Source organism: Anser anser (genome assembly GCF_964211835.1).
Source record: "Anser anser genome assembly, chromosome: 5".
NCBI lineage: Eukaryota > Metazoa > Chordata > Aves > Anseriformes > Anatidae > Anser > Anser anser.
This window is the reverse complement of record NC_139725.1, coordinates 14,407,853-14,435,459: the sequence shown is the minus strand read 5'-3', so window position 1 is coordinate 14,435,459 and position 27,607 is coordinate 14,407,853. Positions and strand designations below refer to the sequence as shown.

Below are 27,607 nucleotides of genomic sequence, written 5' to 3'. Positions count from 1 at the left end.
CACTAGAACCTATAAACATTATATGAATGGACTCTGTAACCTGATGCTATGCTGGCTTATAAAGAGATGCTAGGCCCCCAAGTGTATTTATTTCTAAGGAAAATAACACCTTACCTAAATAAATGTTACTTTTTGTGAGTAGGCTACCCTTCTGTTGCATACTGTTGCCTGTTGCAGCTATGAAAATAGCTGCAAATGCTTCTGTCCCAAGCTTGTGCCAGGTAAGCCATACACCCAGAACAAAATCGAGTAGGTGAACATGTGTTCATCTGTGCTGTTTTGGCAGTTGTACAAACTACACATTTGATCTGTTTATAATTTAGATTGCCTGTGACCAAAGCAATATTTGGGTGTATACAAGTTTAGCATTCACTACAAATCTGTGGTCCACATAGTGTGTTTCCTCAGAAAATTCCAAAGTCTAATCAAGCAGACTTCTAGAGTACTAGAAATGAATTTCAGTTCAAGTTGAAAGGAATGGTATCCTGACCATATCTTAATTGTAGGCCTTGTATAATTAATGCTGTGTGGAAGACAAGATCTATAAGTGTGGATCATTTATTTCAAGGTCCTCTAAGCCTTTCAGGTCAGCTCTAATTAGCATGTTGTAATTGCAATCTCTTACAACCATTACCTAGTGTATTAAAGCTACTCTTGAGCTACATAACCATTAGTCTCCTAAATTCACAGATAAGGGAAAGAGAAATGGATAGCTTGGAAAAACTATACAAGAATACTAAAAGTTGACATTGGAGTCAGGAATATATCTCGGGGCTGGTTTTCTTGTTTTTCTCTCCTGTATCCCTGTATGTGTTCATGGGATTTTTATTCCCCCTAGGTATTCGTTACATTCCAACATAAGCTTTTCAACCACACCAAGTAGAGCAGAAAATACATTTCAAATGGAATTGACACACATCTTCCCAATAGAAAACTTTCCCAAAATGTTTAGCAACTCACCATGCTGAGTAGCGGAGACTAGCAAACCATGTTAATCAGTTCTGCTTTATAAAAGCAAACAAGGTGGGGAGGAAGTAATGAGACCCTGAAACATCTGTTTGGAGACTTAGAATCCCCTTAGAAGGTTTTGAGTTCTGTCTTAAAGAAACACAACTCCAAAAAATTACAGCCAAGTGTGGGAACATTTTCTAGCTCCTTACAAAAAACTAATTATATAAATATTAGTCTATAAAAAGTAAATTCCCCCTGCCCTCTTCTATGCTTTTGCTTCTGGTATAAAGGTGTAGTTTTGCCTGACGTTGCAAACATTCTTTCAGCAAAGAGATGCTAGATCAGATCCATCCCAGTTTTACTGAAGGAGGAAAAAGAGTTGATTGGTACAAAGCTAGTCAGTTACAATTATTGCAATACAAGCAGTCTTAGAATTAGAACAGGTTAGGAAAGTTGTCATTTAGTAACAATGAAATATATAGTCCCATGCTACTCAATTGCTGTTTAAAGTTGTATGTTAAAAGGCTACATAAAATAATTTCTCTTTCCCAGTTACTGCTGCTTACAGCAGTGATTTTCTCAAACTGATGCCTACTGTGAAAATGAAATTTGGAGTCTGTGTTCTTACTCTTGTTCAGTTAGGACACCTGAATAGAGACGTGGTTCATTTTGTTGCTCTGGTCACTTTTAATTCTTAATCTACTTCTGTTTTTCTTTTCAAGTCACTTGCTGCTGAATTCTGTATAATACATTTTTCTTAAGAAAAGGGACAGGGGAAAAAGAATATTTGTATCTTTTCTTAGAATGTGATGTTTATTTAGTGCCTTTTGGGTATTTCAGGAAGTCAGACATTATTTATTCGTACCTGTTCATGTAATTCTTCTGCTTTTACAGTTGGGCATAATATTTGCTTTGTACCGTGTTCTTGGTAATACTCTTTCAGACTGTTATCCAGCTGTTAAGTCCACCAGGGAGAGGGATATGGAGAGAGAAGGGATTCTGTTCTAGAGTGAAATTGCTTTGCATTTTCTCTGGATGACAGGCTTCAGAGAAGTGTAATATTTTGGACACACTCATCTGTCTCCTTAATAAAATTTTGAAATATTCTATACCAGTAAGTCTTATGTTATTGTTTTCTCACGATAAAAATAGTGCTCCAGAGAGCACTTCTGTTAGTTTTTTTAATTGGAACATTATTTTTTTTTCTTCTTCAATATTTAACAAAACTATACTGAAGAACGAGTTTTACAGACTACCCACAGAGCAGAGTTTTGGGGCCAGTGTTTTGGCAACGGATTTTCAGTTCCCATAGCTTATACTCAGAGTAACATACAGGGTAACAAATGCATGATTTTCTGCAAGTTTGCACATGAATTTGCATTTTCCCTATTTCTTTCCTTTACATTGTGCTTTAGCTGAGGAACACTACAGCACAAAGTATCCAAGCAGGAATCACTCCATTTTCCATTTAAAAGCTGTTAACTGCATTTGGAGATAAGCTAGCAACTTAACGTTACAGCTAAAGAAAAGTTAGTTTTTGTTCATCTGAAAGTCTGTATCTCCAAAATCTCCAATATTCCTTCAGTAACATAATATTCTAAATAATGTTAGTTATTATTCTCATATCACATAGCTAAAAGTGGTCATTCTGTAGATACTTTTTGCTATTTAAAAAATAAGTAACAACAATAAAATAGTGTTTGTCCAAATTTGTGATGTTTTCTTCAGTTGTATTCTGGTGTGAGAGCTTCTAAGCTTAGGAAAAAAAGTTCTTCTGTTTTACCACTGAGATACAAATGCATACTCTTACAGCTGATACTGAACCACAAGGAGATTTTAAATTAAATTACCTTCTGGACACTTCAAGGTGCTGGAGTTTCCTCAAAAAAAAAAGCAGATTGAAAAAATTTACATTTTTTGGCCAAAACACTTGAACTATATTTATTGGCAAAATATGTTTCCTTATGAGTTGGATGAAATCCTACATGATCATTTGATGATTCTAGGTATTTTTAAAATGTTTTTATATCTAACAGGATATCAGATAACTCAGCATTTTCATTTCCAACTCCCCGTTTTTCTTCCAGCATTTCTGTCTCACATAGAAACCAGGGCGAGATTAAAACTTGCCATACAGGACCTGAGATTGACGTGTCTGTGAAATTCAGTGTGTCTGTGTACAAGGAAATCACAAGCTTTGTTTCAGCATTCAGTTTTACGCTTCCCATGTTGTAAATTAGCCCCAGTAAATATTTTAATTAATCAGTATATGCATGTACATACTTTTACGTAAAAATCTTAATATTTACTTGTGTAAATAATAGTGTTGAGTTTTTTGGCACACTTGGAAGTTACTAGTTTGATAGAGTTCATGAGTACTAACGTTCTCTAGTTGATCAGCCGTCTCTAATATTGATGTTAAAAGGTGATATTTAAGTTCCACGTTTTAGGCCTTGTGCCCTCCTTAGGCTTCCTGGCTGCACTGTGGATCCCTCTGCCTTGGAAAAACAGTACAACGGTAACTTCTGTTCTGTGGTCATACTGCTTTTGACATTTTTGAAGAGGAAAAATAATGATAAAAGTGTGGAAGTAACTGATTTCTTTGAGTATCTGCAAGGTTTTTCCATTCTACTTAGTCACTTGCAAACTAATGCTGCTGCTTCGTTTTATGGGCTGTAAGTCATCTTTTTTTGGAGAGTGGGATGGAGTTTGAAGTCTTCTGGCTCTATGAAAATATTCTTGTTACAAAAAACATGCCTCCTGATTTAATTTCCACCTGACTTGTAGACTGCATTGAACAGATTGTATAAGTCAAGACAAAACCGATTATTAAGCACTGCATCTGTTCAATGTGAAAGTGAATTTTATTCTCTTTACAGGCAAGGTGGTTCTGGGAAGCATATTTTCGATCAATGAAAGCAATTGCTCTTGCTACTCTTCAGATTATCAATGACAGAATTTACCCATATGCTGCCATTTCTTACGAAGAATGGAATGATCCCCCAGCTGTGGTAAGTAAATTCATTTGGTTCACTCATAAAACAAATTGCTTTTTTTTCCTCGTATAAAAGGTATGTGGTAGGAAACTTGGTAATAATTCTTTGTGTTTGTGTGTGTGTATGTGTTTGTGTATGCATTGTGTTGGTAACTTGCACAGATGAAGTTAATATATTTTATGACAGCTGGCAAAATACCTAGCAGTTCATTTTATGTCCTGGCTGTGAAATGCAAACTTCTAACTTCTACTATTGCACGCTCCAAATTGCTTGCTCATTTATATATTTATTTATTTTTCATGCATGCATACACACATTTATTTCTGTTGAATTTAGTATGAGTTTAGTGCTCTTAAAAATGAGTAACTGCAATGGTGGAAATGGTGGAAATACTGAAGATGTTAGTCTGCAAGGGTCTGTAATGTAATTCTGCTGAAATAGCTAATCAGTCCTATGCCTCCATGTTATTTCTACGTAATTTCTCTACTGCAGAAACTGATGATCAAAGTTTTGCTGGGTTGTTTTTTCTTTCCCTTAAATAAATGTTTCACCAGTTGAACCTGCCTCTGTTAAGAAAAAAAATGCTGGAGAATTAATTAACCTTCTGCACCAGGCAGCTGGTTCTGATTTTTTTACTATATAAAAGCCTGCAGATGATTTTCACTCATAATCAGTTAATTTTCTCTGTGTCAAAATATAAAAAATAGTTTTGTTTTACTAATAAAAGCAAACTTGTTAACTGTCTCACTTTATGATGGGTTAGAGAGAGTCTCTCTGAAAGCTGGGTAGGAGTGCTCGGCAGTAGCGTGTTTGACTTCAAACTCCTCAGACTGACAGAGTGTGAACAGTTGCTACAAGGGGTGAGAAGCTCGTGGCTGTGTTTCAGAAGACAAATTTCTGTTGCCTAACCAAAGGCATTGGTCTACTGTTGTCATTGTGTAGAGAGGAAATGTAACACGTGTATTTAAGGAACAAAGCAAGCTGCGAAAGTATGTATTCTACAATTAGGGGGTCAGAGCTTCTTAACACCTTTAGATTATGCTAGCAAATCAAGCATCTTGAGCATCTGGAAGCACCTAGTAAAATTAAGAAAATGTCCTTAAAGGGGCTTTAAAGGAAATAAAAAAAAAAAAAAACTATTTATGGTTCTCTCCTGTACTGGAAACTCATCAGTTTCTGGGGAAGCAATTCGTGCTGTGAGCAACAAGCAGGCTCCTCTTTTTTTTTAATATATATTCTTGGAAAAAATATTTATACTAGTTTTTCAACCTAGAGGTTCTTAGGCAGGTTTATTGCCACTGACAGAGCAACATATCAAACAGAGCACTGAAGCTGTGGTGGAACACATAGCAGCTGTGCCATGCTAGGGCAGCATGAGGAGTAAACAGGAATGTTGTATCAATGTGCAACTGCTAAGAAAAGTTAGAAGGCTGACTGCAATTAGACAGGCTGGAATTTGTCCAGGATGTTGGAGTTAACACCTCATATCGTGACTCTCTCATGCCACGAATGGTCAGTTCCTTGGTGGTTTTATGTCTCAGTTGAAAGAATTTGATGTTTATCCTAGTCTGTGAATATTGCTTAATATGTGCATGAATTCATTTCTTGCTTTAGTGTGGAACAGAAACATCATAAAAAAGTTCCTTTATGGGCTGTATAAGCTCCGTATTAGCCAGCAATACAGAGTGCTTGTGACCTCTTCTCACAGGGTCAGTTAAAGAAAATAGAATTCAGATCGCGAAGTGTTCAAGAGCAGTTAAACTTGTAGAACAGAAGTACACAATCCTGTGATATCTTTAACTGTGGCTTTTAATAGCTACTCGGAGCATGCATGAAAAATTCATTCCATCAAGCTCTTTCTTCTTATTTTTTAGCCATCTAATTCTGGTGGGCTTTGAACCATGTTCTTGCCTTGGAAGTGAAAAACTGGAGCCTTCTCCAACTTACCTTTTAGATTATTTTTCCCTTGGATGTATTATATTTTATCTCTTTGAGGTGAGAGCACATTACAGTTGTGATCTATAGGTGACCATATTCTCCAGGAATCAGCTAATATCTTACTGAAGACAATTTAGAAGGTGATGATATATACCGTACCTGCTAAGTCACAGGGTTCTTTTAAAAAGATTTTAAAAAAAAAATGTATTTGTCAAAATTCTGCTTGTTGCAAAGTAAATGATCTGCTTGAGTATGTTACTTATCTAAGTCTGTGCCTAACGTGCACTCATAGCACTGTTACAATTTCTAGTTAGTTGAAAAACGATAGCTGGAAAGCAGGTACACGTGTATATTTGAGGTAGCAGAAGATGCCAAGTGTATTCTTGAACTCTGATAAGACAAAATAACTAAAGGTGACTTGAACATGTTCCTCATTTGCGGCAGAACTGCTGTATTAGTCTTTAAATAAACTCCAATACTGAAGCATTTAAAGAAAATTATTTCAGATTGGCCTCAGGAGCAGGACACAGGTAACTGTTGAAGTGAAGCACCTGTGAGTTAACATTAATACCACAGTGAAATGTGCGAGTAACTCAGCACCATAAATCCTTGTGTTACTGGCCAGAACGGGACCTCCAGAACTTGTTGCATATATTCTCCCATGGAAATAGGCTGGCTCAGCATCCAGTTCCTCTAGCTCTCCTTGTTGTTTCCCGTGCCGTTGTGGATGGTAAGGATTATATGCAGTGCTCGTCCATATGCTCTTGTTCCCATTACACAGCTCAGATAGGAACAGAGAGCAGAATTGCAGAAAGAGTACTTAAAAGTCATAGTCAGGTTAGCAGAAGGTGCAGGGAGTGCAATAACTGTTTTAATTGAAGAAGCTTGCTGCAGTGTTTTTTGGCATTAGTTTGGCTTACATTGGCTCAAAACATTTGTGAGACTGTTGCCTGAGTATCTTCACCGCAGCGTGGCCACAGCAGCAGTGCATCAGGATGTTTTTCCAGCAGGAGGGGGTATAAGGTACACGGAAGATAAATGCATATGCAGTTAATTGCATACTTAATACATGATATGATTCAAACATTCGTATGTGTTTGTATCATTTGACTGAAGGCTGTTGGCCTTTTCTAAAGGAAAAAATGTAGCGTAGATAATTTGCCTACTCACACGCTGTCCTGTTGAGGAAGTGGATGGCTGGTAGTGCTAATACGTAACTTTCAATAAAAATGTGCTTTGTTTCCTCCTTTTAATGGGGAGGGAGCAAATGATGTTTTGGGGGCCTCAAATTCATTCCTGGGCCACTTGACTCCCTTGTTGTCTCAGCTAGTCTCTGGCTGCCAGCATGTGAATTTAATGCCTTTTAGATTTGTTGGTCCAGCCACTAACCATGAGCTAGAGGCAATCAGTTATGTTCAAGAAAGCCAGAACATGGCGGGTTATGTGGTGTGCAATCTGCTTGGTACCAGTTTGGGCTGCATTAGAGCTAAGGACCTTGATCTGTTACCTTCAGTTAAGTACTTTGTTATGCTCTAGTAGAGGGAAATCACTTTCTCACTTGTAGATGTTTGTGTTGATTTAAATTTTCTTCTTACTTTGCCTAATATCTTCCTAACATATATGGGTTTCTGAAAAATGCAAATGTTTTCTTTTTTTCCAGTTTTCCTTTAGTTGTTTTTGTTGAAATTCTTTTAAGCCTGTTCCTAACTTGGACCTATAAAACATGAGGATTTGTTTGTCAGTTGGTGCGTTTGAGTTTTGACCTTGGGAGATAGAGACTAAACGTTAATAATCACTTAAGAGCATGACTATGCCGAACAATAAGCATACCAGATTTCATTTCTCCCGGTGAGGCATTGTTTGGTTTAAATTAAAGTGAATAGCCGAATTAACAGTGCAAAAAATACCATTCAGTAGCCCCACCATTTTCATTCGTGGGCTTTGTCCAATTACCAGACAATTGACACTTGTTAAGTGATTAAACTGTTTTTAAGGCCTTTGACTAGTTCTTTACATCTTATGGTCCCCAGATTATGTCAATTGTTATAGTTGGACTTCCATCCTATTATCACTCGTCATCTTCAGAACATTAACTAATCATTAATATATATATGTATTTTAATTTTATCTGTAAATGAAAACAAGTTAGCACTCTTTTTGGCAATGCACATCTGTATTATTTTTTTTTCCACTGAACTCTGTTTGATCCTGCTGTATTTCCAGCTACCTCGTGTGATAGTTTGAGTCAGGTGGGTGAAATTTCGCTTTATTTACCATGTTAGAAGATACATATTCTTTCTTAGAATAAATAAATTTCAGTTTAATTATATACTTTTTGCAGTGTTGATGTTACAGACAAATAGACTATACCACAGATGTTCAGTTATAAATATTGATTGTTATAATTTTTTATTTTATTTTTGTGAAACATAATTTTGAGAGTCGATTCTTTAACTTACCTGCCTTATGGAAACCTTAAATATGAACTTTATTCTTGATAATTCTGTTATCACTGAAAATCTCTTCCTTTGACATATTACTAAAAATTAGAGTTGAAGAGATGAACTTGAAATTGAGTTTTTATATCAAAAATGTGTTCAGTCTATAGATGCCCTGTCAGAAGGGCTCAGGAAGCTGATTAAATCTAAGCAGCTAAAAAAAAAAATAAAATAAAAACACAACATGCTGAATAACAGTCTTATAGTTGCATGATACATTTTGGCAATCGAAATCCATGATATCAGATTTCATTACTTAAGTAGGAATTCCTGTGCGCCTTTATGGCTTATATATTGTTGAGGAAGTTTTATAATCTTGACCAGAATGTGAAATGTTGGCCCCTGCAACTTGACTTGTGATTCTGCGCAGTGTAACTGCTGTGGTTGGCTCCAGAGAAAGAGAGGGGTTAATTCTTTTGGTTTTGCCCTATGACCACTTGAGGATGGGAAGTACAATGAAATACTTTCTCAAAGTATTCAATAAAAACTTATCATGAATAATTGGAGCAAAATAGAATAAATCAAGGCGTTTTTGGTCTGATAATTCATAATTGAAACCACATTGAGGTTAGGATTGATATTCTGAACAACCCAGCTGAAAAAGCCTTACCCGCAGAAGCAGGGGATGCATCTCTGCTTTGCTTAGATGTATAGATGAGCTGCTTAGCTAGTGTATTAAGTTCAGCACTGTTGGCCTTACCTCTGTGGTTTTAGTTGAGAATTGTTGTCATTCAAGCTGCGTGGTTTCACTGCTGTTGGTTATAACAAGCACTAAGTCTGGTTGTTGAAAATAAAATACATAGGGAGGAAAACCCTCTGTCTTGTTCATGGGAACAGTGGAATTTTATTCTAAAATGCTTTTGCTGTATTTCCCCACTAAATGGTAGCTTGGGAAGTTCTTGACTCTTTTCTGTAATATGGAAGAGCATCATACAGCCTTGTTTTCCTAGAGATCATTTCGTGTTGCAGTTTGTAATCTGTCTGCTGTGTGTTTCTTCGAGTCTCTTTTGGTGAGACCCAGTGTACACTCAAATAAGAAATTTGGGGTAAGACCCTGTCTTAGTTGTGTCTGATACCAGTACCTTTGAGATTCTGTGATATTTATAATGATCGGCCAGTTCTAGATCCAGCTCTGTTCAGTGGCATTCTGAAACTCTTGCCTGTCTCACTTCTGTGTCCTAAGAACAGTCTGTTTAAAACTTCTCAGCTAACTTGAAATTGAAGGCTCCACATCAAGTCCAACCCTAAGCATCTCACATGAGAATTCAAATTGCTTAATATCTTATCCTCAATACATTGACTTCTCCTAAAATAGAATAAAGTTGTTATTAATGACCAAGAGGGAGAACAATTTTTAATGATTCTACAGTAAAGGTAAGTGCTTATTTCTAAGGGCATTATTACACATACACACTTGTGGAAAGCATGCGTGACAGCTGCAGTAGTCTGAATCCTTCCCTATATACATACCCATTCCTGAAATCTCCTCTCTCCCCAGCTTCATGCTATCTATGAGTTCTTGCTGTCATTCAGGTCCCACTACTTTGGCTTTTCTTGTGATCTGCAAGAGTTGTCAGACATTTGAGACTGCACAATTTAAGTGACATGAGAGATTATTCGTAGGAAATGGGCATTTGAAGTTGATCCTTTTTGCCCATAAAAATAATTCACAGCAAGCAACCTATTAATCTTAGATTAATTATCCTGGTTCCTGTAATGATATTAGCTGGGAGGGCAAGACTGAAGGATTGTCTTATTGATAGCTGAATGTCAGCACTTTGTCAAGGAGAGGTGATGGATGATCAATCCACTGTTGCTGCTTGCTCTTCTTTCTGAGAGTGAGAGTTGCTGTGAATTCCATCATGAATGTTAATAAAGGTGGGGCTGGAGCAAATGTTCCTTTGCCACTTGGTTTCTTGAGCAATGACTGGGAGAACCCATCCCTATATCATTACCCATTTCATGCTTTGCTGCCATAATGGAGATTTAATTAGGTTGCTGTTGAATTAATTGCCTGTATGGCTTGCTTTTCCAAAGGAGAAATCTGGAAGACTTTAGTAAATTATGGAGGCTTGAATTTGCCCGATTTCCTGCAGAAAGTGGGGTCAATAGGTCTCAGACTGTAGACACACTCTTTAGGCAGGCAGCAGGGGGTTGGCTCTTAATGGCACTTGAGAGATGCTTAATTGCCTTTTTGAAATGTTGTTCTCAAATGAGAGGCTTGGTTCTCCCGTCTATTAGCGTGTGTCTACAGGCTTTTCTCTCCCTCCATCATCCTTTAGTAGATGCACGAGCAAAAACACCTTAAAAGTTGTCTTATTTTTCCTAAGTTATAACCAGCAAGGGAGAATTTTCATGTCTTTCTGAAAGTAGTAAAAGTTGGAATTTAAGTGTAGCTAAAACAAGTTTTTAAGAGAGAGCATGATAATTTTTATAGACGCATGCGCATGTGCTCACAGTCATGCATCTTCATTTTTTCTTTGGGTACCTAAAATCACCTTAGAATGATATAAAGGGAATACTCCTTTTCCAGGGATATCTAGCAAGTCATTTCTTAGGAAATGCTGTGGCCAGGGAAGAAGTTGCTAAATAAAGTAAACTTCAGGGAGGGGCTATTAATTTAGGTGGCAATAGTTGTCCATAAGTAATGAGTACAGAATTGCCTATAGATTACTTTACCGGTTACTACTACTTGTAGGATAGAAACATCAGGTTTTCTCGGCAGTCTGCTGGGTATGAAATTAAACCTCTGCTACAAGTATTAATGAAAAGAGTTTTCTGAAAGTTGTTTTAAAGAGCTTTTCAACGTTACAAGGGTCATTTGGGGAATAGCAGTCCTGGGGTGGGGTTTGTGTGGAAATGAGTCTGTAAAGCTTTAATGAGGTGGATTGTGCCCTGTTAACACTTAGATTGTGATTTGCTGTAGGAATTACTGAAGCTGGAACAAAATCAAAGGGCTGACTTCTTCTGCCACCAGTTGTCTTGTAAAATTAGCAAAAATGTTTACGGAATCCTTAATTTTAGAAATTATAATAATCTGAAAGCAGATTTTTCTCTGCATGTATCCATCGTTAAAGTAATGGATATATATTTTCTGAATTACTGAGCGTATTTCTCCGCTATCACAGGTAGCCATGTCCTTTTCATGAACTGAAGTTCCATGCTGTGCTATTACTGTTACTATGTTACCCTATTACTCCTGGCGGGTAAAAGCTGTGTGTTTTCCATTGGGAACCTCTATGACAACTTATATCAAATGCTGCTTGTACCAGACCTGATAAAGGACACGTGTAGCTGAAGACCAGTCTGTCTTTCCAGCTATTTTGGGAAGTCTAATAAAAGACATTACTCCTACTGCCAGATTCTTGCCTGGGACATATCGTTGGACCATCATGGGTAAAACAGTGTGCTCATGTTGTGCTTAAATTTAAATGTCTCTCTTCTACCTCACATTTATCCCCACGTCAGTGTTGATGTGCTTGTAGAAGGCAATGGTATTCACATATTTTTTTCTCCTTTGCCAAAATGGTAAAAAACAGTATGATTTCCTTTAGGCTATCTGGTCTCCTTGTCCTAATAGTTACAAAACATCGTAGTTAGAGGTGTCTATCCACTAAACATAAGGAGGGTAATGGATGTGTAGAAAAGTAGCCCAAAGATTAAATATGGACATGGAAAATTGCAAAATTTTCTGCGAATACGAGTCAGTAAAATTTGCCTTCCTCGTGGTACAAGCAAACCTACAGTATGTGTTCAGCTGAAGATTCTCCTGAGGTTTCTGAGGCAGTTACTAACTCTTACGAGTGTTCATAGTTTTTACAGGTTAGGATTCAAGACTTTCCTGCAAAACAGCATCACTCAGTTTCAGCTTTCCCATCTCTGCTTTTCACCTCGTCCCAAAAGGTCTTGTTTTTTCCCTTTGCTTCTCTGTCTGACCCTTGGTATCTGCTTGGAATGTCAGCTGGGATGGAAAAGCTGAGACCAAAACACCTTTCATTCCTGTTGAGTGGTCCCTTCACTGCTTCCTCCCCGACACTGTTGGTTCCAAATGGGGTTGGCACATGCAGTGAGAATTTAGCAGTCTGTCTTGCCTCATGCCAGTTGAGCTGGCCTCTTATGCTGGCAGTGTATTGAAATAAGGCCTTTAAAGTCTTAAAAGGGATGCCCTAGTTAAAATTCAGGAGGGGTAGATAACTCTCTGAAATTCATCTTTGCATCTCGTGCTTTTTTTTTTTTTTTTTTTTACACAATAGTTTTTCTCACCCCATTGAACAAACACAGTGTTGTGGAAGCTAGTACATTATTCCTCTTAGTGACTGCTTTTGCTTTTTTGCTTGGATGCCCATTTTATGACAGGTTTATGGTTTTTGCTATTCTGATGTTTTTAATATTTTTTCACTTCTGAAGTTGTAATACTGATAAAGTTTGTTCACTAAGTCCTGCCTGTAAATATAAATGTCCTTAAATAGTAATTAGTGAGTGAAAACTGAGTTATGGTAGCTGAGCTCAAAATTCACCGTAGTTTTCCTTCTCCACAAATCTATTTGCCTACTCCAATTTATTTTTTCTCTGAAAATCCTCTTACATGTATTGTTACAGCTAGGTAAAAATAAAAATTGAATTAAGAGATTGGAATGAAAGTTATGAGGGGAAAAAAATGCTGAAATTAGAGAATCATCCTACCTGATCTGAGCACAATCCAAATCTGATGGTTAAATCCTGTCTACATGAATTACTCCTTACCATAATAATTACTCCATACTGTAATAATTCACTTCATTTGAATTGTTTTCCTTCACAGAAATGGAGCAGTGTGAGCAACCCACTCTTCCTTCCACTGATTCCACCACAGTCCCAAGGGTTCACAGCTATAGTTCTGACCTACGACCGGGTGGAGAGCCTTTTCCGAGTCATCACTGAGGTGTCCAAAGTGCCTAGTCTGTCCAAGTTGTTAGTTGTCTGGAACAATCAGAACAAGAATCCACCAGAAGGTAAGACCTCATGGTAGGTGTGATGGAAGAGGGTGAACCTGGGGTAGCGTGTCTACTTGCACCGGTTACAATATAACCTGCATTCTGGTTCATTAATGTGTCTTCAAAAACTATTTAATAGTTTCTTTCAAAATAATAAAATAGGATTTTTGTGGCAATGTTTTTGAAAGTGAAATGAGAGGCCAAAGTAGATTAAAAAAAAACAAAACATGTGAGTGGTTCTGCACAAACTTTAGGATCAAAGGTAACATACAATAGTTGCAGAAACATTGTCTGCCCTTAACTTTATTTTGGGGACTGGTAAGGAGAGAGACTTGGATTTGTCCATGCTTGGGTTTATTTTTCTGTAGACACTGTCATTGCTATGAATAACTTTTATTCTGCTGGACTGTTTTGTGGGGCAAATGCAGTTCAAAGCAGCAAAGTAGTGTGAGTGTTTGAGACTATAAAATAAGTGAGTAGTTTGACTGATTAAATGAAAACTTGAGACGTTTTGGGTGTCTGAAGAGAAGTTCCTACACCACTGGGATGTGTTGTGAAAATACCAAGGCTAGCCCAATAAAACAAGCCATACATACCTTTATTTAAATGTTTTGGTTCCCAACAGGTATGCTACTATGTTCTTTATATGAGTGAGTCTGAAGACTGCAGGATGCATTAAGCTTTTGAATTCATGGTTATTGTAAAGTGAGGGCATATTCAGAGACCTTTCCCCAGATAATTTACATCTGAAGACTTTTTTTTTTTAAGATTTGGCTTCAGAAGTATGTTAATTGCTCATGTGTGGACTTGGCGATATAAATCTGAATTCATTTGTTTAATCTTCAGTATCCAAGGTGTGCTTCATTGGCACGAGTATTAGCTGGCCTGGCATGCTGCTGTACTGTATTAACAAATTGGTTTTAGTTCAGATGTAACTTCAAGTAGCAAAACTGCCTTTATAAGCTTTTCCACACTACAGTGTACACGTGGAAGTGTAGTTTTGCCATTATATATGGCAGTAAGCATTGATCCGCTCTACCTTCATCAATATTGCCAGTCAACAACAGCAGAGGGGTTAAATATGTTCTTCCCTTAGGCCTTGGCTCAGGCATTCTGCTTCACTTGCTGTGCCTCCTTCAGGTGAGGACTTCAAGCTTTATTGTCCCAGGTCTGTGATCCTCCAGATTCTCTCCTGTCGTATATTAACCCTTGTGTCAGGACCTCCATCTCAGGTTGCCCAGTCCTCACATCTTGCTGCCCGTTTTCAAGTCCCAGATCCTTATCCTGTGTTTCTATGTCCTCTTCCATATCATACCACGATTCTGTCTGCCATCAGCTCCCATTTTTCCTGATACTGTAATATAGTTCCTGAGACTATAGATATAGTAGTTGTAAATGAGTTTATTTCCTGTATGTCGTATGTATGAATTGGTCATTCTCATCGGAAAATGCAGGTGATGTTTTTGTTTGAGAAGCAACGTTTCTTTCTAGGAACATGTATTCAAAAATGCTAAATTTGGTGATACAGAACTTTGTGTATTTGTCTATCTTCTGTATCAAATCATGCTTGTGGTTAGGACTCCTCACTTTGTGATTCAGTTTCAGCTGCTGCTGTTTTCCGCTCTTCGAAGTTAGCTATTTGGCACAGCAGTAAGATGCAGTGCAAAAATTAATCCCTCGCCATTTGTCTCAATTTACCATCTTCTGACAGCTTCTCGGGAGCCAAGCTATTACAACTATTCACTTGGCTCATTTGCCATTTTGGCAACTTGTTGCAGTTCAAAGCAGAGTAGCTTTATTGTTTGCTTTGAAAAGTGTTCAGTAATACTGCTGTGCTAAACACCTCAAATTTAGTGATTTACGAAATGTTTGCAGTCTTTTGAAGCGAGAAGTGTTGCATATAAATTGATGATACTGGAATTTTTGCAGTAAGAAGTTTGTCTGAAAGCAAAAATGCTTAGTGTTACGTTCATTCAGTTATGTAAGCTGTGAGGGTATGTATCCTCTGAATGCAGGTGGACTTGACCCAAATGGATGGTTTCCATGTTTTCCTTTGAGTGAGAAAAAAAAACAACGTTGAAGCAAATAAAACATTGCATAACTTTTCTGTTAAATCATTCATATTAATTTTGCATTTAGGAGTTCTTGAATACTAGAGCGTTTTATTTTTTTCTGCCTCAGTTACTGAGAAGACAGACTAGTTTCAGAAAAAAAATGCTGTTGGCTGTAGAGTTTAAAACCGTGCTCTCAATTGTTTTGAGTGTAGTTAAACGCCTAGGCACTTTTGCCCTTACATTAGACTAAGCATTGCAATGAAGTAAATAACTATTTGTTTCCAGCGTTCCTTGTCTCTTTATTGCTGTTATAACCATTGTAATCTCTTGGGCCATGGCCAAAGAGAGGTCAGTTTGATTAAATTAACTTGTTTTATTTCAGATCCATGCAGGGCATTCCACTTGGCTCTTCAGCCAGTCTCTCCTTCGGTCTGTCTATTAGCGATCCTAATCTGTGGACTTCAAAGCTTCTGCTGTTTATAGCCTGTTAAAGCCAGGAAGTTTCTGATGGATTAGGGCAAGGAATGAGTTTGAAGTTTGTAATGTGCACCACTGTCACTGATAAAGTCAAGTTTATTACCCTACAGTAGTATCTGCACTTTTATGGCTATTTTCTTTTAATTGGTTGTAGCAAAGCTGAGGCGCTTGACCTCCTCGAGCATCAAGTGCTATGTTTCCTGGGTGTTTCCATATACAGGACACATTTCTGTACAGAAGCAAGTCTTGGCTTTCGTCATTGCAGTCCTGTGGCTTTGTTTGGTGTGTGTAGGTGGGAGGGCTGGGTGGAGGACATCAAAGTTGTCTTCCATACTGATTATGCACAGTAAATTGAGAATTGGATTTGGGCCTCCTGAGGTGGAGCTGGCATAGTGCTGTGCAAATATGACACGAGAATAGTACTATAATTGAAAATGACACCAATTACACTTGATACTGTTATCAGAGAAGTACGTATTGTAAGCAGTCAGAGAATGGGAAGCCAGTTGATGTAACCTTTTTGGATTTCAGTAAAGCTTTCAGTACTGTTTATCACAGTATTCTTCTGGACAAAATGTCCAGCATACGGATAGATAAAAACATGATACAATGGGGGAACAGTTGGCTGATGGGTCATGCTCAAAGGGTCATAGGAAATGGGGTTACATCAGGCTGGCAGCCAGTTGCTAGTGGGGTTCTGAAGGGCTCCATTTTAGGGCCAGTTCTCTTCAGTGTTCACATAAATGACTTGAATATGGGACCAGGAGGTGTTTAGAGTAAGTTTGCAGATGATACTAAATTGGGAGGAGATGCTGACTCCCTCAGGGGCAGAGAGGCCTTGCAGAGAGATCTTGACATATTAGAGGGCTATCAACAATGAAGTTTAACAAGAGCAAGTGGCTGTGCCTGGGAAGGGGCATTGCTGGCTGTACATACAGAGTGGGGGACAAGAGGCTGGAGAGCAGCCCCACGGAAAGGGATCTGGGAGCTCCGGTTGGTATCAAGCTGAGTGTGAGCCAGCAGTGTGCCCTGGGGTGCATCGGGATCAGAAAGCTGCAGCAGAGGAATGTATGAGAAACACAGAAGTCTTGTGCAGGCATATCAAAGCTTTCAGAGAGCTTATGGTAAAAACGTTGGATCTTTTGTACGAGAGCAGAGAGGAAATATCACGTATGATAATGATTTTAATCCGGAACCTTAACACTTTGCAGAATCATTTTGCTGATCTTAAGCATTCTGTAAATTTAGGGGATGTGATCTCTCTGTCTTTGTCTGAGTTTTCCATTTATACTCAGCCATATGGGGTATGCAAGAAGCTTGTCAACCCAGCCGTAACATCAGCAGGCCCATGACTACATGTATAATATTAATAAAAGGTTAAAAGCTTTGAAATACTATAGGAAAAATATTTTTTTCTCACTCGCTCTGCATCCAATAAAATAAACATTGTGGTCCAACTGTCTGCTGCTGGGAATATTTGTGTAGACAGGATGTTTTTTTATTTTCTCTGTTCAGCCAAATACTTTTGCCCTTTCATTTAAATTTGTCTAAATTGCTAGTTCTGAAGTTCAAGAAAACAGTCTGTGATAGTAATTTCCACTAACACATCATGTGTGTTTTAGCTGAAGAAATCATCTTGTCTACCACATACATGGTATAGAAACACTTAAGTGCATTACTTTTAGTAAATGTGCAATGAGTAAGGAATCACGTGTGATAGTTTGATTCCTTTTTAGGTTCAGCTTTATGAAAAACAAAAATGGATTTTACAAAAATGTGTAGTATTTTCTCTGTAGTTCTTTAAGCAGTGTTTCCTGGAGCTAAATTGCTGATAATTTCAGAATAAGGTACAGATTGCTAGGTTTAGGGATATTACTGCAACAACCACATTTTTGTTTGTTTGGTCCTGTTAATTGGCCACATTGATACAAAACATTGAGGATAAGGAACATGGGTGTCCTGTGGGTTGCTGTGTCTTAAGAAAAAAGCCTTCAATGGCAGATTTTTTTTACCTACTTTACCAGCACTGGTAGGAGTGTTTTGTTGAACTACTTTTTAGGTTTTGAATTAATTTGGCTTCTTAACAATGTACTTACTGCCATTTTCCTTGATTAGCTGGAGAGCTGACTGAAGACTGTTTTAGTCTTCCATGAATCATCTAATGTTACTTCTGAAGGAAGTCTACAAATCTAGTTTAACAAACCCAGCTGAGGCTCTAAATTATGTCCTATAAACCAATAATCTGTTTCCTTATATATAGGAGGAATTCCATGCATTACTATAGACCTGTACAAAAACTGTAATGCAGGTAGAAATCTTTTTTGGACAGATAGTTTTAAGTGTAAGCAGTTGACATACCTAAACAGACTTTTTCAGTAATTTCAGCCATTGTTGAAGGAGTGCTGGTAATAAATAGATGTAACATGCTCAATGTTGCTTTTTGAGAAATTTTTGAAACTTCAGATACGAGCTGAGTTCTGTCTTTCAGTCAAGACTAGAAAAAGTCCTCGTTAGGCTTTCATCATCCACTTCCATTAGTTGAATTCATACAGACTGCTATAGGCCGATTAGAATGAGTATCAAATGAAAGATCAGATAGGAGTTGAGCATCTGAGCAATTACAGATACATACAAAGAAGCATGTTTAGTGATGTTTTCTGTTTTTTTTTTTTTTTAATTAATTAATTAATTTATTTTTATTCATCTTAGTCTACCTTGCACACCTTCTGGAAACGTTTTTCCTTTTTGCAGTTCCAAGTAGACTCCTTAGGAGTTGTGGAAAAGTGGAGCCGAATATGAACTCTGGTGCCACGTAATCGGCAGCTGTGAGATTCTCCTAGTTTTTCTTACTGAGAAAGTAGAACAGAAAAAGAGTATTTGTATGAACATGTTTGTATGAGTAGCTTTATATGAGTCATCAAAACGCCATTATTGTAGCCAGTGAGTGGATCTTTTTTTAATTTTAATTTATCATGTTGCTCTTAATATTGGCAAGCATTCAGCTTTTGCCATCAGGAGTATACATTGTATTTCCAGCTCCTCCTTATTATCCTTATCTGCTGCTTCCAACTGTAAATTTAATAAACCATCTGCATTCAAATATCACTTTCTATTTTTGAACTTGTTACTAAGAATGGGTGTCCCAAGGTTATTGTTTAGCTCTGCACAGCAGCTGTATTGATTCTCTCTTTCCGTATGTTGAATGCTGAAACTAGAAATGGATGATTAATAATTAGAGCAAGTAATTTCCTATAAAAACACACTTCTGTTTGTGGACAAGTTAGAAAATAATGCTTCTACTGCTGAAGGACCCTCTCAGATGTTTTTAATTTACCAGTTTCTCAGAAGTGAGGAATCAGTGAATGATGCTATATAACAAAATGATGAAGCCGTTTCTGTTGAAAAGAGGTAATATGCTCCACAGAAATATCACTCTTGTTATTTTTAATTCTCTCTCTCATGTATTGATTAACAGTTCCCTTAGACCTGAGAAGCAGGTCTGGATTTGAAAGCAATAGTTCATTATTATGTATAACCATTTTGCAAGCTTGTGTTACTTATATTTTGGTACAAACATCTGATGCCAAGATAGCAAGCCTAGGGATGTATGGGGTATGGAAATGGAAACTTTTTTAGGCAGGGAAAGGGGAGTCCTTCAGATTATAACAAAATTGCCTCTCATGACTGTCATCCCTTCTCTTCATTGTGACTTTCATTTAATTCACTGAGAGTTGTAGCTGAGAAATGCATATTTAGAAGATGTTTATCTTTTTGCCACTCTCCTATTTGAAATGCTCAGTTATTAATGAAATGTAATTACAACACTTTTTTTTTTTTCCTTGGGATAGAGGATGTTAGCACTGATTTTAATCCTGAAGTTCATGGAAATCATCTTGAAATCATGCTTGAAAAATTTGCTGTGAGATGTGGAGTTGCAGGACTTAATGGCAGGATTGTGGGCTGGCCAGAACTGCAGTCATGTATGTGGTTGTTACAGACTGTAAGCCCATTAGAAATGGAAGCCGCATTTGGGAAAGTTTGGAAACTGCTGATTTTGTTTTTAGAAGACCACATACTGTTTTTTGTGGTAGCTTCTGCAATCAGTGGATCAGTAGTCCTGAACAGTAAAGTGTCAAGAATGCCTGGAGTCTTGTTGCCAAAGAGCAAGTGTATGTATTATCCAAACGCTAGTTAGTCTCTCGTAATTATTTCAGTATGATACAACAGGAGGTGCCTGTCTTTCTCCTCAGGCTCCATGCATAGAGACTTTGTATAGTCCAGGGAGCTCTGTTTTAATATTTTACCTCTGTCTTCTGCCGCATCACAGAAAGCTCTCACCAAGCCCTCACCTCAAAAGAAGTAATTCCTAGTGCAAACATGCATATTTACTTTTGTATGCTTAAAGGTTCTCATGACGTCTTGTAAGACTTCATCTGCCTTATCCATCGCTTCTTATCTTGGGCTTCTTTTGTCCCTGTCATACTTGGTTAAATGATGCAAATGCCCCCTTACTATAAGAATTAAGGCGTGGGCTTTTACCTTGGTTATAATAAAGTCTACTAAAATTAGGATTACTCCCATATATGTTTTGCTAGTGCTCAGGTTTCTCAGAACATTACTTTTCCAAGCAGTATATGAAAATTCAGAGTGTGATATTAGAGCAGTGGCAGAACGTGTCTCAGACTTCTCTTTATGCCTTGTTCCTCCTATGTGTAGAAAGGAAAAGTACAGTCTTCTTTTTTGTCTTTTAAAATAATTTTTTTACTTTAAAGGACAATTTTAAGGAAGGACAATGTTAACCTTCCTGATGGATTCTAAGACTTTGGATGCTGAAGTAGTTGTTGTCTTTTATTGACTGTATACTTCTGTTGGAGTCTTTTAGCAGGGCTAATTTTGAACCAGAAATATTTAGGATCTCTAAATGGAGTCTGCTGTCCTTTGTGATGGTCATTTTTGCTCAGGTAGTCAGTGTAGTGGCAACCCGAGTTAGTTTGTGTCATTACATCTCTCGCGTGCTTCCCTCTCTGTAGGTAAAGCAACGCTTAGCGTCAGAGGCAGTAAGTAGTCTTACTCTGCAGTATGCAAAATGAAAGAAAGGGTAACTGATAGCCTAATACATTATTCAGAGTGTCTCCAAAATGCTTATTTTCCGTTCATTTCTTTAACATAAGTCCAAATTCAAACAGTTTGTATTACATTTCTCAAAGCACAAATATTTTATAGTAACTTATCTCTCTTTGAGAATTGGTCATTTTGAGAGACTTTCCAAGACCTTAGTAAATCATGTGGATTTAACAGGATTTGCTGACATCTGAGATGCATGCCAGTTATGATTAGATTACACCTTCATTTTTCATACACTTTTCATTACTTTTTCTTCTGTTACCATATTTTAATGCAAGTGGCATGTCTGTAAGTAAGCTATCAAATGGTTGATTTTTTGAAGAGCTAGAAGTTTAAAGTGTCCTTGCTTGATTGATTTTATTCTGAATTATTATTTCACAATCCTAGTGGCTTTCAGTTTTAATTTTTGTTTTATGGTATTATTGTACTGAAATAAAATCTTCGTTGCCATTTTGTTGTCATTTTTTATACACATAGCAGGCACAAGTGGAAGAAAAGCCCAAATAAAAAAAGTGCTTAGCATGTATAAATTATAAAGTTTGTTGATATTTATAAATGCAAATTTACAAGTACATACATACTTATGGCAATTTTGCTTGCCTCAAACACTTGTGACAGTGGAGTCTCTTGGGAATCTAGCAGGCTACTTGAAATTCTTTTATACCAATGCACAGTTTATAATTGGGTAATTATAGACAATTAGCCTAAGGTCTTTAAGTAGCTTGCAAATGTTAAACAGTCTGTAGTCTTGGAGACTGTGATGTAAGTCCTTGTAGAGTGGCTGTAACTCTCTTAAAAATATGGTGCTTGCATGTTGTACGGTAAACCAGTGAGAAAGCAATGAGTAGGCTTGGTAGTACAAATTTGCAGTAAACTGTTCTCTCATTCAGTGTTACTGCCTCCTGAGGTTAGGATGACTAATAAGATGGAAAACTTGGAGTTAATTCAGTGTCATCTTACTGGAGTTGTCATTTCAGGTTATCGTTGAGGCAGGGAATTTCAAAGACATTGCATTTGATTAGCAATGTGGAGAATAAAACGCACTAATTTCATTATAATTAGAATCCATGGCTCTTCAACATTTTTGTTGTGGCCCCTGGTGACTTGCTCTGTCTCCCCAGCTGCTGGCTGACTTCCGCTGGAGACCATCAGTAGCATGATTTAATGCTTCAGACTGACTACTAATTGTTATTACAGGCCACTTCAGTGAGGTAGCATCACATCACTTGGGGTGATGCCCCTTGCTTTCTGCTAGAAGGAGAAGATGTGAGTAAAACTGAACAAGCATCTGCATACATGTCAAATACGAGCCATGGTCTACAAGACCACCCAGATAAAGGTAGATTTTATAGTCACTTTTTTAGTCTCACAGGAATAACCTCAGGGTAGGAAACTAAATAAAAATATTGCCAGTAAATATCGTTTTATTTCTTCTCCTTTCTTTTGGCCACCCATGTATGCCAATCCTTTCTAAACTAAAGCTCCAAGAAAAATTGCCTTTTGAAGACTTTTGGTGTGGTTTGGAAAGAGGGTTTTGTTTTTTCAGTGAAGTAGTGCTTGGGCTCTGGTATCTGTAAGGAGCATGTAGCTCTGTGTTTTATTTGAGTATTATGTGAGTTGTTAAATCTGAGAGGCCCAGTGGCAGTGAAGATGTGGACACTTGCTCCTGGGAGCAAGTTTTACTTGTATGTGTTGGAATGAGGCAGCTTTTGTTCTTCTCTAGTGCTAATTCTGTCTTCCTGGTGACAGTGGAAAGAGGGCATACCTGTTTGGGAAGCAGATCTGATTCTGAATTAATATGGAATGAGAAGTGTGCGCGTAATTGTATCACCTTGCAACTCGTTTACTTTTGGTTCTGCCTGAACTCCAGCATTCTTCAGATCCTTCTGCTGAGAACACTTCCAGAAGCTGACTTTTTGTTTGTTTACAAACTAAAAGCATTTCCTAGGGTTAGGGTTTCCCTTATCTTGGACTTTTATTGGCACTCATGTCGCCTTCTTCCTTTCGTTCTTAAAACACAGAAGCAAGGGTCTTGTTTCCCTGTGCTGTTTTCTGAATTGCTGTATTAATCCTCATGTCCTAAGAATTTACATTCAAGCTTCCTATTCTCATCCTGACAACAGCCAACAATCTCCATAGTTTTTGAGTCAGAAGGGACAGTAAGATCATCTGGGTTGACCTGTATATCATCAGTTATTGCATTACTTTTCAACCCAGTGACTTCGACTTAACTTGAGCGCATTTTCTGTAAAAGTACCTAGTCTTGTTCAAAGACAAGATATACAGAATCGGCTACTGTCTTCTTCCAGAGGTTAACCACTGTTACTATGAAAGACATCTACATTATCTATACTATGAATTTGCCTGGCTTCAGGTTTTAGTCATTGTGTTTTTGTTATGTCTTTCTCTAGTTGGTTGAAGATATGGCATTATTCTTCTTGTAAATGTATGTGTATATGTTGATCAAATCTACTTTTTGTTCTTTCTTCTAATAAGCTAAACAGTAAGATTGATCTCCAAGTTCCACCATAAGGCATTCTCCTTCCCTCAAGTAACTTACATGGTTCTTTCTTGTATCATTTCCAATCTTCTAACAGGCTTTGAAACATACAAGAAACACCACAATCAAACAGTATTTTTTCATCTATCTGACTGTCCTGCATACAAAAAAATTGTCCTCCACTTCCTTCCCTGCATTTCTTACTGTTTACCCATCTACATATTGAAGACCTACATCAATCTATTTTGCTGAAGCAGCATGCTGAGAACCAATGTCTACTCTGACCTCTTAATCTTTGTCAGTAGCTGCTTTTGAGAAAAAGTTGCCTTTCCTGCTGTTTAATGCTGTGTTGGTCTGCTTTTTGTTCAAATGTACCTAAGTTCACTAAACAGTCCAGAATGCTGTTTGACCTTGTTGTCCACACTATTTTTCACGTCTCCAAGCTTTATATTTATTTCAGATCACTGATGAGAATTTCAGTGGCTTCAGACTTTGTGTCAGTTCTTACACGCTATGCTTATACATTTCCATTTGATACAGAGAGCAACTTATAAAAATCTCTTAGTAATCACTTTGTAGTTGATTTAGTGTATTCTCTCTTAGTTTTCTTATTACATACCAATCTGTCAGCCCCTTCATTTTACCAGTGTAAGAAACTCGTCTTCATCTGTGTGGTGTCCACAACCTTATCTTTCAGAATACACTCATCTTACTGTGAAAGCTGAAAGAAATCAACTTAACACATGTGTAGTTGATGCTCGTCTATTTATTAAACTACACTTTGATTTAGCGCTTCAGAGACGCACCAAACTGTAATAATGTCTGCTGTTAAGTTTTATGCTGGAAAACGGTTAAATGAGTGCATTTAGACTTAATGTTTACTGTGCAGTTCTTAGTTCTGCTGTGTTAGTTTTAGCTTGGTGCTCCATACTTAAGCTTCCAGTTATGCTTTTGTAGGAATAGAATATGATTTTGAAAATTTTCAATATGTAAAAGCTTGCAGAAACTGTTAATGCGGCACTTAAAGTGCTACATTTTAAACACAGCAAGAAATGAAAATGTAACCTCATTCTAGAGTGAATTGGGTCCTATTTTCTATCTACAGTTTCCTGTTACTAATTAGAGCATCATTTGATTTGAGATTTTTCATTGTTCTGTACTCTAGTGCTTCATTCTACTTGTAAAGAGGGTGTAGGGTATAACTGGAATCCTCTTGCATTTATGTAGATTAATATATTACTGTCACTTAGGACTTTGAAGGTGAAAGAAATGGTTCAAGTATGCTCACGTAGAATCTACTCCTTAATTATTAATGGCCGATTGTTAAGTGATTAACAATTTAGGTATATCTACGTCATTAATTGTTAAAGTTTATTTTTCTCAGCAATTAATAGAACTGACATTCTTTTTCAAATTCTTTATGACCATAGACTTGCAGTCAGTGATCATATATTTCTTCAAATTCTTTTAAATAGCTTTGCGTCCTAAATCAGAACATAGTATCACTGATTCTTGTTGCGTGGTTATTCCAGACTGCTGTTTTGGGCAGGCTGTCCCCTGTGTAGTTTATCTGTGAAGCTCTCTGTAGAGAGCAAAAGACAAAAATATAACTGAACTTCTCTGCCTCTTGTCTTCGTATTGCTTACGTTTTTGAGTAAGTGCAAATCAGGTTATATTGTAAAAAGAAACTAAGGTAGAAGTGCAGACTTGTTCAGAAGTAAAATAACATGTTGAATTAAATTTCTTCTAATATTTCACTCTAGATTCCCTCTGGCCAAAGATTCGGGTTCCACTGAAAGTTGTTAGGACTGCAGAAAACAAACTTAGTAACCGCTTCTTCCCCTATGATGAAATTGAAACAGAAGCAGTGTTGGCTATTGATGATGATATCATTATGCTAACCTCAGATGAACTTCAGTTTGGCTACGAGGTAAGAGAAAATCCTTTTTTCCCCTCTTATACGATATGACATTGTATGTGTATTTGAAATGGAGGAAGCACTGTGCATCTCTATTGCATCTCTGTTTACTGTGGCAGTTCAATGCTTTCCAAAGTATTTTTACAGATTGTCATTACTTTATGGAAAACATTGCTAGCTAACAGAAAATTTTCCATAATTGGCAGAGTGATGCCAAGAGACTTCAGAAAATGTTGTGTAGTTTTAGTTGTGTAGATGTGTAATGGAAGCAGTCTGGAGACTGTGAATAGGATTAATCTGATCAGTTTCAAAAAGGTTTCCAAACATGACAACTCAATTGCTATACAACTTAATACTTCAGATATTTCTGCAATGAGGGCTTCTCATTAAGCAGGGATTACAAGGATTGCAGTTCCATATCTTTGCATGCTCTTCACCTGATCGGACTGGTTGCTATGACATGTTCTCTTCAAGTAAAATTATTTGTTTAGTTGTCCCACTATTAATCTGTTAGCGTTCATAGAATAAAATTTTTTTAGAATTAAAAAAAGAAATATAACAAATTTTAATTGGTCTCTTAGCCTGTAGAACAATGTTTTCCCTGTTGGTGGGGGCATGTTGCCATCAGATTCTTCCTGTACAGATTGACGGACAAGACAAGTTTTAGAGATTAAATGCTGGGAACAGAGGAGGCCTCCTGAGGACATGCCAAAGTAAGGTGGGGTGCAGTGAAAAGAGGAACTGAAGAATGTCAGAGAGGGGACACATGTATCATATGCTTTAAATGGCAAAGCTTCAACAGCTGCTGTTGTAATGAGGGTATCAACAAAAAGAAAGCTTGTCCAAATCAGTTACCCATGGCAGTACAAAGAGGTGAAGGTCTTTATAGGCGTATTTGAGTTGTTTGTCCAAAAGCGCACTTAAAGCCACTGTTGTCTTCCTTCCAAAACTTTGGCTTGAGTGAGTTAATTTTGTCTTCCATTTGTATCTGAGTATATGACACAGTCCATAACCTGACATTACTGTTCTGTGCATGTATTTAAGACAAACATATGCTCTGTGTAAATAAATCAGAAACTTTACAAAATGTAAGAGTAGATTTAAGAAAGGTGTGAATCATTTATTCACACCTGTACCTGCAATATAAAGCACAAAACAACACTGGGCTTCTTACATGAGAGCTAGAACATTAGACTGTTATCTAAATTGAGTGAAATAATGAAAATCACTATTCAAAAGGCCAGAAAGCAAACTAAATATGATAGTTGTATCATTTTTAATACTCAAGTGCAGTTGCTAACACAAGATGATGTTTTTTGAAAGATTTTGGAAGTATTTATTTAGTCTGAATACATATGTGGTAAAATACGTCTCTTTTTCCCTCTCAAGTCAGAGACTCTTAGCAAGCAACAAATTTTTGGCCTCAAGAAGTTACATGTGGTAATGCAGATATACTGATGCCATAACAAAGAGGTTAAGTACTGGAGACAGAGGTTTAATCTATCATGTGTATCTCTAGAAAGGAAATACTTGCCTTGCCAGGTTAAGAGCAACAGGTTAGTACATGGACTGTGAACAACAGAGTGAAGAGAAGACAACCGAAGGAAGGTGATTTTTTTTTTTTTTGTGGCCACATATGCTTCTTTTCTATACCATGGTGACTACATTGAGTGCTTTAAGCACTGCATTACAGCAGCAGAGCAATGAAATGTTGGCAGTTCTGCAAGCCGACTTTTGTCTGTGTTGGTGCTTCTAACTACTGGTTTTGAGGGTGAACTGATGTGATGAAAAATAGTAAATCCATAACGTGCATGCAGTGTAAATTTTGGCTCCATTTCCAGTTAGATTTTCATAGCGCTAGCTCAAGTAAATGTAAGTGACTGTGTAAGTAGTTCCAAATGAATCTCTGCTACTGGCAAAGCAGGCTTGGAGGGCTTCGAAGCAGAGGTTCAAACTGCCGTACTGTAGTTGCGTGTCAGATCTGTGAGCCAGAAGTTGTGAGAACTGTGATGCTCATGTGTCTGAAGCATGAACTTAAACACCCGCAGTTGAGAGCATCTGTACCTTCATGTATATTGAGACTAGTCGCTCAGGAAAGCGTCATCCTCTTGAAAAAAAGCTGAGACCAGGTGGTCTTTGGGACTTGCAAAGCTGCATCCCCAGGTCTGGCTGCTGGCC

The 27,607-nt window shown here is 37.4% G+C and overlaps 1 protein-coding gene across 6 annotated transcripts in view; it reads left to right on the top strand.

Moving 5' to 3' along the window:
• EXT2 (exostosin glycosyltransferase 2) overlaps positions 1-27,607 on the top strand; it is a 72,535-nt gene that overhangs the window by 29,265 nt on the left and 15,663 nt on the right. For all 6 annotated transcript variants that reach the window (XM_083838251.1, XM_083838249.1, XM_083838252.1 and 3 more), the window contains 3 exons: positions 3,831-3,962; positions 13,185-13,374; positions 25,275-25,441. In XM_083838251.1, coding sequence (XP_083694377.1) covers positions 3,831-3,962; positions 13,185-13,374; positions 25,275-25,441 — 489 coding nt within the window. The remainder of the gene's footprint in view (positions 1-3,830; positions 3,963-13,184; positions 13,375-25,274; positions 25,442-27,607) is intronic.